General features: G+C 36.2%; 1 protein-coding gene across 3 annotated transcripts; it reads right to left on the reverse strand.

The window, feature by feature from the left end:
• Positions 1 to 5,781: 5,781 nt before the first annotated feature.
• Positions 5,782 to 13,075, reverse strand: LOC103712896 (GPI mannosyltransferase 2). Of its 3 annotated transcripts, XR_005512111.1 has the most exons (9): positions 12,704 to 13,073; positions 12,503 to 12,608; positions 11,507 to 11,599; positions 11,209 to 11,404; positions 10,450 to 10,628; positions 7,477 to 7,721; positions 7,053 to 7,237; positions 6,379 to 6,633; positions 5,782 to 6,195 (listed from the first exon to the last, which is right to left on the reverse strand). XR_005512111.1 is itself a non-coding variant. In XM_039127127.1 (8 exons), the coding sequence occupies exons 1-8, from the start codon at positions 13,032 to 13,034 to the stop codon at positions 6,463 to 6,465; spliced, it is 1,506 nt and encodes a 501-aa protein (XP_038983055.1). In that variant the 5' UTR covers positions 13,035 to 13,073; the 3' UTR covers positions 5,782 to 6,462. The 3 variants fall into 3 exon arrangements, 2 of the variants coding, with proteins under 2 accessions (XP_038983055.1, XP_038983056.1); XM_039127127.1 differs by having other exon boundaries at positions 5,782 to 6,633; XM_039127128.1 differs by lacking the exon at positions 5,782 to 6,195 and having other exon boundaries at positions 6,477 to 6,959; positions 12,704 to 13,075.
• Positions 13,076 to 14,584: the final 1,509 nt, after the last annotated feature.

Genomic DNA, 14,584 nt, shown 5'->3' on the forward strand with positions numbered 1-14,584 from the left:
CCCATAAGAACCTACTTATATCCTCAAATGGATACTCACCATTGAAAAATTGAGAAGCATATCTCATAATAAAATGCTGAAAGAGAGTGTCCTCTTGTAAAAGAGATGGAGATCTCGCAGGCTTAACTCTATTTTTCATGTGCAATGCACTGAATAAAAGACTATCGAGTACAAGGCAGTGCCTTGGACTCTATAGCTAGGAGCAGAGAGTAGTCAAGGAACACAATAATTGCTAACTAGGATGAAGGAAATCAGCAACACATGCTTGATATCAGTTAATGTCTTTTTCAAGAATATTGTGAGATATGCCACATCGGAAAATGGCGCAAAAATCCACAAAGAGTCCAATCGAACGTGGCTCCTCTCTGGCAGCCTAATCAAATATGGCCAGCTAATTCAAGTTGGATCTTCGGTCTCTGCAGCAGCAGGGGTCACCTTTAAAGATGAGCTACTTGGCTTACTGAATCCTTTAGCGGAGGATCCAGGATCCTCTACGATGCACATTTTGCACCATAGAAAGTGGTACAGGCATGGATAGCCACCATATCATCCGATCATGAACGCACTTAACTATCAAATGGAGCACGGTGTATGACACATAAAACATATGGTGTATGGTATGCAACACCCGCTCCTTTGATAAATATCTGTCTATCTTCATAATTGGATATTGTAGCAGCTATCCGCAGCTGTATCATTCTCTGCAGTGCAAAATGTGTACCATAGGAGATCGGTGCTCGACTATAGTAGCTTATGGTGTAGAGAGAGAGACCTAATTCTCTGTGACACAAACAAATTGTGAATTTGTCCAAAACAAGTTGGGAATTTAATTGCCAATACACCATCTATAAAGTGGTTCTGGCTTGATGAGCTGATTGCTGCGGCCCCTAGTTTTGTCCCATTTATGACGAAACTTAGACAACATGGTGGTGTAATTCAATTACACCTGTCTCGTGACTTGACATCTTTGACACGAAGATATACTGCATCCACGTTCCGGTACAGGTTTGGTTGTGGGTCGATTATTTGGTCCTCGATGCCATTCATCTGGAAGCAGAGGGAAGCTCGATTCTTGCAAGAAATGTTATATAGAATATAATGAATACGTAAAACTACAAAAGAAAACACTTTTTATTGGCAAAAAATATTTAAGGTTATAAGTGGACAAAAAAATTAATGTAATTAGAATGCCATGATGCCGAAATGGAAGGTTCAGAGTTTTTAACCAATATGATAGTTATTGTTCAGGACATAAATGACATGGAGTAATGTTGATGTCTTTTGGCCTCCGTCCTAGACCTATTTCTATATACTATAGTACAAGGCTGCATCCATTGTAAAGTAAATTTATTTAAGTATTTTTAATATGTTTGTATTATATTATATTTTTTTAGTAAAGATTTGTCATGATCATTTATATAAATTTAGAGAATAAAGAATAATAAAAATATAAATGCCAAACTTTTGAAAGAAAATTGGAAAGGGAAGGTTGGACGTACAGGTTGTTGAAGAGAGAAAAGGAGAGGTTATTTAGGAATATAGGATAGAGATAAAAGAATTTGGGAATGTTAAAGAGATCTATCAAACATGGATTTAGACATGGGACAAAGATTAGTTGCATACATTTTTCTTTTTTTGAAAATAATTATTATGTAATAAAATATTCTATATAAAACAATATTTAATCTTGGGACAAATGATGTTCTTTTTAATATAGTATAGACAAAATATCAAATTAGTCAATTGGATTCATGAGTCCAAGTATCGATAAATGTTGTGTAGACCTCGATTTTTGTCGGCAACAAAACCTATATAACATCACTGTTTATTTGTTAGATTTATTTAGTTATATTTCAAGAGGAAGAACGAGACCGACTTGCACTATGATCATTGAGGTCTTAATTCTGCATATCCACCACATAGGTCTTAAACCCAAAGCTTCTAGTTCCTAGATAAAGTCACTGAACAAGCCCCAATTCATCTCAAAATGATAGAATATGGAATATTTCTATGCCTTCTATTTAGTGGTACATATTTTTTTTCGAAAGAAGCAACAGAAAGATTAGATTTTCATTTCTAAGATAAATTTTTCAAATTACCTTAACTTTTAACATAATTATTTTTAGTTAAAACAATTGAAACTCATATATAATAGATTCGTTCCCATGACAAATGTATAGCTTTTAAAGTTTAAATTAATTGTCTTCTATATGCATAATACAAAATCTTAAGTTTGGACTCATAAGTTTGCTCATTCATCTCCACCTCTTATTTTTCAACTCCAGCCTCGAAACACTTGTCAGCAACATGGACTTGCATCTCCCTTCCCTCTCATATTCACACTTTTTTTCTTTTAATTAATAATCCCCTCTAATACTCCAAGACAAAGGGGAAAAAATAATTTAATAAACTAGAATTATCTTTATCAAATTTATTTTAATCAAATTAATTATTTCACATCTATTTATCAAATGCTTCATTCCTTTAGATAAATCGTGTACATCTTGGAATTAAAGTGACATCACCATCTCCTAAACTGGTTCAAATTAGGGATTAGGTTTGCTAGGAGACAACATGATGCTTGGCCAAGCAAAAGAGTCAGGGAAATAATCTCTATTTCTCATTACTCACCCTCCTCTCTCTCTCCTTCCTCACAAACCTAGAGATTAATTAGACGTCACACATGATGGTTTAAGTAAGCTTTGAATTAATACTTATAGAAGATTTCCAAATTCATCTATATATTAGCATTTTGTCATCCCATTCAAATACATGTATCATTTAAATCTTGAAACCAGTATCGTTATTCTTTAGTAAAGAAAATGAATACAAATACAAGTTGAGTAAGAAATAAACTTAATAAACTTACCATTATCAAATAAATGAAAGCCATTACAAGAGGCATCGTCTCATTTCCAAAGACCAATGGACTGAACGATAGTAACGGTTAATAGGCTATTTTTTCACTGTTTAAGCTCGGTACCAACTCTACGGGGGCTAAGACACGAACGCCACGTGTCCATTCATGATTTGATGCTGTGAAGTTCGTAGGAAGGCCGGGCATCACGGGGGCTGACGTACGAACGGTACATGATTAAAGCTGGCCACGCGTACGGTGAGGAACGACGTGTGTCACTGTTCAGCGTTAACTCTCAGCCACGGGAAAAGAAATCCTGTGCATTCATGAGACGGGGGTACTTTGGAGCAAGTCAAGTCTGGCTCAAATAACGGTCATCATAACGGTTTGGGAGGGACTGTGTTAATAAGTAAAATATAAATAAAAAAAAGTCTTTTATAACTATTTTATAATAACAATTATTATTTATTATCATATTAATGGTCATCCAAGTGGACATAAACAACCCCTATCACTATAAAATCTAAAGAGGATGGGATACATGCAACCTTACCGTAAGTGAAAAGGTTGTCTCGGTATTTGAAAGTCGTAACATTCAAATTTTAACGAAACAACGATACCATTGTACCAAGATCTGTTCTCTATTTATTAGCTATTTTTAAGTTAAATTTTTATTGTAGATGGAATAGATATTTTTATTCAATGAATAAAAATTTAAATAAATGATGTGGTCTGATTCTCATTGACTATTATTTTTCATTATAAATTAAATATGGATGGTTAAATAGTTAAGACAAATTCATAATAATCTTGCTTAAGAAAAAAATAGGCACATTAACACAAGTAAAACCACTAAAATAGTTGATAATGTTTCTTCCTGCTTTTGAGAAAAAATTGGTGGGACCAATAATGGTTTTAGCTAGAGTTCATTATAAGAGAATTATGGTGGTATTCTGGCCTTGCGATTAGACTGATGTTTGAGAGAGAAGGCCTTGGGTTTGGATTATAACTTTGGGTATCTCAAACTTTTGCTGCCCTGGACACGGAACACAACGTTGCTGCCCAGTGCAAAACCAATAAGACTTGATAATGATCTCAACCACTTGAACCCAATCATAATGCAAGATTCTCAAATGGAATGATTTCTAAATTGGATTAGCACATGTTGTTGTTAAATTAACTTTAATAATAAGTCTACACTATAATTAAATTGGGTTCAGGTCCTACTCAATTGGGGGGGGGTGTCATTATAAAATACCTACTTGATTAATTATGAGTAAGTTGTGTAATCCTTAAGATTTAATTCTTTAAAAAAAACCAATATTATCCCCTATCTCTTAATTGTTTCAAAGATCGTAGAACTTTTTTTTTTCAGTATCATATCGGATAGGTGGAAGCAAGTCTTCTTACTTAAATTAAAATCCTTTTCCAAGAAACTCAAGTCGGCTTTGAGCCTTTGAGAGAAGTGGGTGGTGACCATACATGTGCATGCTTGGCCAGCCGTCTCGTGTGTGTGCCTAGCTCTTCGACCGTGATTATTAGAGGGGGATCGGATTGAGCCGATAAAATCACTGCAGATCCGTATATAGGGAGCAAACCATATTCTCATGGTAATATTTTCACATTGATTCAATCTAGACTAGCTTTCAGCCAATCGATTTTCAAAATTTAGCAGATAATAAATTTTTAATATATTTTACTATTTAAAGCAAAATAGTTAGCTTTTAGATGCAATTATTCCAACAAGTACGATATTTTAGTTCATCTGATTGCTAATCATGATAAAAAAATTTCACCACTCGTAACAAGGCAAGAAAATGCAGCAAAAGGAGATCAAGGTCATATCTTATAATGAGGGTATGGTAGGCATTTATTATTTATTCTTGTTCACGGCTCCTGGTCTGGCAATTAAGGAACCGAACCACATGCTGCGTGGGTGATATCTTAAAACAACTTGATACCTTTCGACAGACTGTTGTCTTGTCACCATTCAACTCTCCATGAATTACGATACTTGCCACCATGAACTAACCGGTCACTTGCAAAGCAATCTCAACCGTTCATACTAGAATAAACGGACCATATCCGACACTCTGAGTCGCGCTACATTTTCCACACGCGTTTACTTAATTACTTGCTGATGTACATGTACACCTATTTATTTTGTCGCTAAGTGTTAGTTGTTATTTGAAGTGTTTTCTTCTTACTGTTTCTAAAGCCTAGTTGGAAGCGTAAAAAAACAAATATTGAATTACTTTCTTCGGAGTGAAATTTTATGTGAAAAAACTATGTATTTATGTCTTATTCTTTGTACTATTTTTTTTAATTTTATTAACCGCCTTCATATCCATCATGTGTGAAGCTTGCAGTCAACAAGCAAAATTAGTTTCCACAGTATCAACCCTACTTATATGGGTAATCAACGAGCAAAATTAGCTTCCTAATAAGATCTATGAGGCATTTTATTGTAGATTCTTAGGCCTGGGTGAACTGCCGTTATACCATAAAGAAAAAAAAATTCAACAAATTATAGGTAACTAAAAAATTTATTTATTTCTAGCGTAGCTTGCAGTCAACAAGCAAAATTAGTTTCCACAGCATCAACCCTACTTATATGGGTAATCAACGAGCAAAATTAGCTTCCTAATAAGATCTATGAAGCATTTTATTGTAGATTCTTAGGTCTAGGTGAACTGCCGTTATACCAAAAAGAAAAAAAAAAAATCAACAAATTATAGGTAAGTAAAAAATTTATTTATTTCTAGCGTAGCTTGCGGTCAACAAGCAAAATTAGTTTCCACAGCATCAACCCTGGGTAATCAACCGAGCAAAATTAGCTTCCTAATAAGATCTATGAGGCATTTTATTGTAGATTCTTAGGCCTCGCATTTCCACTCATTACCTGTACCTCTGCAACAGGGAACTAGAAAAACTTCAGACCACATGGATAGCAGCAGCTTTTACATTGACACAATATCATGACAACCAAACAGACCATCAAGCATTAAATATATAAGTTCTTCAGAGGCGTTAGCCTCATAATAGTCTCAGTCACATCACCGTTTCGAGTTGCTAACAAAGGATTCTCAAAATCTCCCTTGAACTCACAGCTCATAAATTGTTCATTCAAGCTCACCATTTGATGTTCCTGTGGTTCGATGCTCTAAAAACTTTTCCTTATAAAAGTAGCAGGCTGCTTCTATTCCAACATGAGATGCTATTGACTATATATCTGGCAAGTTCCAAAACTGTGGGTCACGCAGCAGTACCGAACAGTTCATAACCGGAGTTCCAAAACGAGCTCATGGCTCCAATTTTTTTCCAAAGCAGAACATATCCTAGAAAATACAGAGCAGAGAAAGTCAGATACCAAGCTGAATTATCTTCACTAGTAGATAATTTACGTACAAAGTTACAATCAGATACCTCTGGTCCGTAAAAAGGAAATAATTTTTTTTTTTAAAAAAAAAGGGACAACTGAACTGAGTTGAGTAGATGGATTAAATATCTTCCAAAATTACCTTTTTTTTTCCTCAGTAAATATACAGACAAAAAAAGAGAAGGGAAGAAAAGAATAATCGTAGGAGAACAACTGATCCTGCTTTTCATGTGAACGGGTAGAAGTTGGAGAAGAGCAGACTGCCAAGAAGAACGAAGGTGATAAAGTAAACCCAGATGAAGTAACCCCATCTTCTAGATGTGCTCCTGGGAGAGACCAGCATACAGGAAGCAAACCAATAAATCGGAGGGCTGGCAGATAAGAAGCGGGTTGAGACCTGAGAGAGAATAGTCATCAGTCAAATTGGGACTTAACATAAGCAAGGCGAACAACAATGATCACAAGAATTTCAGTAGCTACTTCCCTTCTCTAAATTACAAAAACAGCGTGCTGCTATTAGCAACCAAGAAGGTAAATGAAAATCATGCTAGCTAGTTTCTGAAGTAGTAGAAAAATAAGAACAAATGACGCAATGTATAATCTGCAAAGTTAAAGCTTTTATGCATGGGATTCTAAAGCGGACAACAAATCAATCTGAACCAGTCTGGCTAGATTTCTTTCCCCAGTTATCATATGAAGCAGAATAAGCAACCATAGATTGACCTGTACAAATGCAAGGCATATTCAAAAGTTGATATTCTAGGAATTAACTTCAAAGTCAGACGGAGGAAGGGTGGGGAAAAGAAGAAGCCTCACCTGCACGTGCATCACGAAGAGAGCTGTGAATGTCAAGAATGCCAGATGTAAAATGAAAGGAAAAACTAAGATGGAAGGGTATCCTTGCGTTGATTGAAGCAGAGCATGGTCAGTCGCCATGAGATGTTGGAAAGACTCGGTACTTTTGTTCTTTCTCTCTTGTTTCCTACGTCTAACCGTATGTTCTGTTCCAAATACGGTCAAAGCATAAAAACACTGATTCACCAAAAAACAAAAGAAAAGCATAAAACACTGACAACTAATACTGCTAAATCAGAGTGTAATGACACATCAAGGTAAGGACTAGAACGAATGGACACCATAATACTGCTCAATATCCCAAAAAAGAGCATTGTGAAGGTAATCAATGAATATCCTCAATAAGAATACCGTGCAAAATTTGAAAAGGCTGAGGAAGAAGTACCTTGGAAAGTTTTAGAAGATAAATTGTTCTTTGAAACACCAACAGCATCTGAAATTTCATTTGTTCCAAGCAAACTCAGCAGAGCAGCAAAACTGTTGTGATCATGTGCATCTAATGATCGAAAAACTTGAAGCAGCACGCTTGCATAATGAATAATTGAGCAAATTGCTAGAGATAATATTGGAGATGCAAGAAGAAAGTTTGGCAATTGTTTCACTTGAAAATATCGCAAGAAACCAACACCCCTGATTCAAAGAAGAAAGAACCATGTAAAATCAGAGAAGATGAAACCATATAACATGGAACAGAAAGAAACAAATGATTATACAAAACATGTAGAACTAAACTAGCATGAACAAATGCTTTGAAAGAAAAGTTATCTATTTTTAATGAAATTAAAATCATCAAGAATCTCAATTTAGTTAAAAAAAATGAAGGTGAAGTTGTAAGGACCCAGGATCTTACCTAAAAAGGCTAATCAAGAAAATATTACTGGAGTTCCTTTGGCCCTATAATAAGTCTCCAAGATCTTTCCAATGCACAACCAATATGGGATTAAACATATGCTTGCATAAGTCCTCACATGCTCCTCCAATATAAGCCCTAGCATCCTTGCCAAGCTAAGGATCCAAATCTGATTAAACCCAATCACAAGCACCATAATCAGTCCATGTTTAGCCCCAAAAAGGCTCAGGCTGTAATATCCCCCAGTGTATATGGGCTATGGGTTGGGTCTACTTTGATATCATTTGTAATGACCTAGGATCTCATCTAAAAGGCTACCTAGAGTTGCTATTTAAGTTCCTTTGCCCTATATAGCAACTTGAAATCTCTCCAACACACAATTGATGTGGGACAAAACACACACACCACGACAGGTCCTCATGTACTCCCCCATTTAAATCTTCTAGCGAGCTTTGTTGAGTGAGGCCCCGCATCCTTACAAATGGTATCAGAGCCACCGCATCCTACAAACCATGTAGACTAGGGGACCCTATAGCAGGAGGCTTTTTATGACTGACCACAAGCAGATCGTAGTGTATGTATTGGATTTGATTGGGTAGATCCTTAACCTAGTGAGGATGCGAGGGCTTAAATGAGAGGAATGTGTAAGGACTCATGTGGGCATGTATTTAGTCCAACATCAATTATGCACCGGGCAGATTATAGATACTTACAAAAGGACAAGAAAGCCAAATAATAACTTTTTACTAGCCTTTCTAAGTAGGATCCTGGTTTGTTATAAATCATATCAGAGTAGACTTGGTTTATGGCCCATGTAGACTAGGGGAGGCTGCAGCATGGGCTCTTTTGGAGCTAACTACCAACCAATTAATAGTATATGATTGCATTTGAGATTGGACCTTCGGCATGACAAAGACGCTTGGGCTTAATGGGGAGTATGTGATGACCCGTGCCACTGTGTTTAGTCCCACATCAGCTATGTGCAATGAAATTTTCGGATACTTTTATACAAGGTCAAGGACCCAAATTACACCTTCTTGGCTACCCTTTTTGGGTGAGGTCCTAGGTCGCTACAAAAGTAGGTGTTGGCATTGACGAATACTAGGTACATTAATGATGATACTTATACCTGATTTTATTCTATCAGAAAATAGAAAGACAAATGAGGATACTTTCAAATGAATTTGGAAGAAATAGATGAAGTGGAAAGCACTTTTGCATTGTTGACGAGTCGTGTAAATCACATGTAGGGCTAGACTCTATGGGATATGATATCAGATGGTAGAAAAACCTAGCATATTGCATGAATTGAAAGTTGCACATGCTTTACATAGATTGAGAATGTTTTAGTGAACATATTGTAGTGAAAATAGGATTCATGAAGATAATAACTGGCTGCAAGAGATTATGAAAATAAATAGTGGTTTCTCAAATAGAAGAAACTAAAAATATTCCCATTATGGAGCGAAAGTATACTTTGGTAGACAAGTTGGAGAGCAGGATGTGCCAAAGAAGAGCTAAGGGGAAGCGGCTAAAAATAATATGAGAAAAATTGGCAGTCATAGACAATATGGGCTTGGATTTGTAAGAATGGAATAATGATGGAACAAGCTTCATACCAATGTGAATGATAAGAATTGTTGGTTATAGTTGTAGCTTAGCCAATAAAAAACAAGTTGTACAGGAGTCATGCTTCTTGGTTCGATGCATGAAAGGGGGTTGTCAACAATCCATAACATTACCTAATTGACAGAAATAATCAAAAAGGCTTGGCAAAAATAGTGAATTTGTCTTACCTACTTCACATGAAATGTATAACCTAAACAAAACTCTAGGTAATCTGAACCAAGGTTAGTCAAACCATCATGAACTGAATAGTTTGGCCCTTAATAAAGCCCCTCTCTTCCCCTCCACAATCCCGATCTTTGCTTGATCTCTCTCTCTCTCTCTTGATCGATCTCTTCCTCTTCCACCATGAAAGGAGCTTTGAAGTTCCACCATATGCAATGCAAAGACCACCGATGATGGCTAATTGCCCCCGATAGTGACTCCAACTCCGGCTTGGCTGAATAGGTACAACTCCCTTTCTCCCCTCCCTCTCCCTCTTCTCCCTCTCGCTGTTTCAATATGCCCCAGCATAGTATGGTACGGACCCATACCATATGGACCTTGCCAACCCGATCGCTAGGCAATACTAACCCCACTACTAGTCCAACAAACTTTGCTCTAAACTCTTTTCTCATTATCTACAAGTATAATTATCGAGAGCCTAGTCGTTTATATGTATTTATCACCATGTGTTCCTACTCACTTGCTACATTCTACATGCAGCACAAATATCCATGCACCGCATGAACCTTTCGCGAATCTAAAAGTAAAATGAACAATTTTATACATGTTAAATCATTTAGAAGCAACAAATAAAACAAAAAGAATTGAACAAAAAGAATTGGTCATATTAGTAAGCCGAAGAAAAGTGGTAAATGGCTAGAGGAGATAAATTAGTACCAATAGTGATTTTGGAGAAAACCATACAAATTTGGGATTCTTGCCTTACACCAAGGCCTCAACTCATAAGAAAAGCCACCTAGACAGATGTTGGAATATCCATATGCTTGGAAAGCAAGAAATGGCACAAATATACAAATAGAGCGTGCAACACCACCAATAACAGCATGCCCTGCCAACTTCAAGGAAAATAGATACAATTAGTTTGGGAAGTTATGTAATACTAAATATATAATTTTCTCCTAGATCTTGCAGTTTGCTAGAACAAAAGATAGACAATTTAATTGGTACAATGTAGTATTAATTCCAGGCAATCAAGGTTTTGTATCCAGTATTTCAAAGGTTATATTAGCTACTGCAGAAAATAGATACAGTCAGTTTGAGAAATTATTTAATACTAAATATATAATTTTCTCCTAATTCTATGGTTTGCGTTCAGAAAGAGACAATTTAATTGGTAGAATGCAATATTGACTCCAGGAATTCAAGGTTTCTTATCCAATATTTCAAAGGTTATTTAACTAATATGTTGAATAGATACAATCAGTTTGGGAAATTATTTAATATTAAATATATAATTTTCTCCTAATTCTTGTGGTTTGCATTCAAGGTTAGATAATTTCATTGGTAGAATGCAGTATTGACTCCAGGAATTCAAGGTTTCATATCCCATATTTCAAAAATTATATTAGCTGCTATCGCAGTACATCATAAGAAAGAAGAAACGATGCAACAAAATCAAAATTAATGAAAACCTACTATGGGCCTTTTCTTTTGGATGATGGCATCATAAGCATGTTGCATCGCCTGAAAACAGAAATAACCAGCATTAAGCACTCCGTTGGACCTAGCTGAACCAGATAGAGCAAGCAGAAGCATGGCTACGGTAGTTGCACCAGAAAATAAGTAGTATAGTCCTCCAAGTGAAAATAGCGCATATAGACTCTCTGTGTATCTGTCAATGACATCTAGAGTATTAATCAAATTGAAACAAGAAAAGGAGAAGAAGAAATATGTTCATTCACTACAAAAAGAAGGGCAAGACTAACAGGATTACATTGATGAGTAGAACACTGAAGCTGGATTGAAGCAAAACAAAATAGATGCCCGAAAAGCAGCTGCTGGGTCCTTTAAAATCAAAACTGACAGTCTGCTACAACCAAAATAAGAGATTAATTGACAATATTTATACAGTAATTAAAAGTTAAATTCAAAATAACAGATAAGAAAAAAGATTGAATACCACAGAAAGATAGAACTTAAGCAACATAGTAGAAGTATAACGCTTATGTGGAATGTGGTGCATACCATTCTGACACGAATTTATGTTATCATCCTAGCTTTCTATTAGAACCCACATATGCTTATAATCACCTAGATATAGAATATTTTCTACTATTACTGATGGCAGCAAAAAGAAGCAGGACTCAAAACCTCTATTTCTTGATATTATGCTCAGTCGTTACTCCAAGGGTGACAAGGGTTGTTTATAAGATGGTCACTCAAAGGTCTTGATATATGTAGCTAATAAGAAATGGACAACCATATGTGTAAACAAAATTCTATTCAAATGCAGCATTACTGTGCTCTAGATATTTTGGGGCATGGGGGGCGCTCTAATAATGAGCAGGAAAAAGGAAAAAAATCCTTCCCTCATACTGTCTGCCCTACACCATACTAATTCAATAATCTCAACCTGTCCAACCTGATAGCCTCCTCACACTGCTCTCACCCAGCATAATATATAAAAAAAAGATCGGCTAATGCCTTCAAAAAAGGCCTGGTATTTTTTTTCTAAACAAATCACATTTTTCACAATTTTAAAGTTTGTTTTGGTTCTTGTCAAACTTCTCATTTCTTTCATTCATTGGTCTTCACCTCCAATCACAAGCAGTTCGCACACATAAATATCCTTCAGAGTCTAACAGCTACATGAGGTCTCTCTACACCAAATGATGTGCCACAATATAATCCAATTCTTTTTACTCGAGAAAGCAAAAGGGGAAAAAAGTTTGAATTTTTCATAAATAGAAAGTCAGAATCCCAGGTTTACCTGTAGAAATAAACCGCAGCGAACAAAAATGCGACATTATTCAGCACATACCCCGACAAAGCCAAGACCGCCCGGGACCCAATCATCGGTACCAACGGAGCAAAAACTGCACGCAAGAAACCAAAAAAAAAAACAAAGAATTCAAGAAACGCCTAACCAAATCTATCCCTCGCGGATCAAAAGAAAGAATTTGAAGCTCACCGGATCGGGAGAGGAGGGAGATGCAGAGGGGTAGGAGAGGGAAGAAGGCGTAGGTCTGCTCGTACTCGTACCCGCACTCGGCGATGCGGACGAAGTAGACGCCGTCCCAGACAACGCTAGCCTCGATAGCCGCCCCGATCCGTGGCCATAGAATGGGTCCGGCCGACAGCGACCGGCCGCCTGCGGCGGAGAGACAACTAGGGTTCAGGGAGGCGGAGGTGTCGTACGGGCGGAAAAGGAGACGCCAGAGAAGTATGAGGGTTAGGATGAGTAGCCTCGAGAGGAGGGCGCGGCGGAGGACCAAACCCTCGAATCCCTCGGCCTTCGCCATCTCAGTTCGCCAAGAGAGAGAGAGCGGGGGGAGGGATGGGAATGGAAGGCTTAGGTTCCTGCCCGTTGACGGTTCCGGTTCCTTCCGGTTCGGTCTGGCTCAGGGTGGGTTGTGGGGGCGGTTCAACCATTAACCGGACCGACACCACTAAAACGTTAAAGGACCATAAGGCTAACTCAAACCAGGATTTACAATTAAAATAACAGCAGCAATGACATTATTTATAATGCCAAAGAAGTTATTTAGATATCATTTTCCTCTAACATATTTTACTCCTTTTTATAGATCTATATTATGTTATATGATATCTTACAGATATAACATTATGTTTAATTGAGACTCATAGGTGTTTAATATAACTAATAATGGAGAGGATCCAGGTTTAACCAAGACAGTGCCATTCCCGCAGTATGATATCTTAAAAAAAAAAAAAAGGGAAAAAGAAAAAAAAGATGAATGTATTTTCTCTTGACTTGCTTATATATTCATGCAAATTTAGTACTCAGATGTTGTGATATATTTCAGTTGAGACGTTGGTGCCCAAGATGAGCGCAGTCGTGTGTGATTTTTGTGTCATGGACCGTGATTGCACTGTTAAAGCATGCACTATGAAATGCTGGAATTTGTGGTCTGAAGAAGCAATATGTTGTCGTAAGTGCAGCCAGCAGAATCAAGAGTAAGAAAAAAGCAACATATTTTAAAAAATCTTAAGACTGACGACTTGGGATCGATGACTGTGCACATCATCCAATAAACTAAGAACTCTTACTAAAAAGGGTGTTTCTTGGTATACCCTCAATGTATGCCATACATGGATGGATGGTTCATGAAGTAATTTATTCTTGCGAGAGACATATATTATATATATAAAGTTTTAAGTTTAAATTTTGCTATTTTATAATGATTTGTTCCTCTCTAGCGAAAATTTACCAATTTATGTTCAAATCAGGAAAATTATTTAATACCTTCTAATACTACTAATATTTCATAAATTTATTTATTATTATATAATGCAAAATTGAAATAATATGAAAATTATTTCATGTTAGTAGAGTACAAGAATGACACACGTGCGATGCACGGGAATGATGAAAATTTAAGCATAACTTTAAAAGTTTTTGGAATTAAAAATAATAAGATATATTGTTAAGTTCCATACTTGCTAGTATTTTTTTAAATAATTTCTTCACATCATTTAAAAATTGTTTCATTTTGATGCGAAACACCCTTGCCACAATATCTAGTCTATCCTCAACTCTTTATTTGGAAATCTGTTACAATACCTTGTTTATTTCGTTCCAATTTGGATTGCAAGGGAATGTAATTTTTGAACCCATTTTTTTTTCTTTTTTACATGAAACTTATTTTGGATTTGTGCATGGTAGTTTTTTTCTTTTTGAATATTTTTGAACAAAATTCTTTTTTTCTATTTTTTACATGACCTGGGATTTTTTTTCTTTTGTGAACATGGTATTGTTTTGCCTTTCTAAATGTTCATTATGCAAGTACTCACCTAACCTTGTAGCACTCAATAAGAAAATACAGAAATT

This window comes from Phoenix dactylifera, chromosome 6, assembly GCF_009389715.1.
Source record: "Phoenix dactylifera cultivar Barhee BC4 chromosome 6, palm_55x_up_171113_PBpolish2nd_filt_p, whole genome shotgun sequence".
Classification (NCBI taxonomy): domain Eukaryota; kingdom Viridiplantae; phylum Streptophyta; class Magnoliopsida; order Arecales; family Arecaceae; genus Phoenix; species Phoenix dactylifera.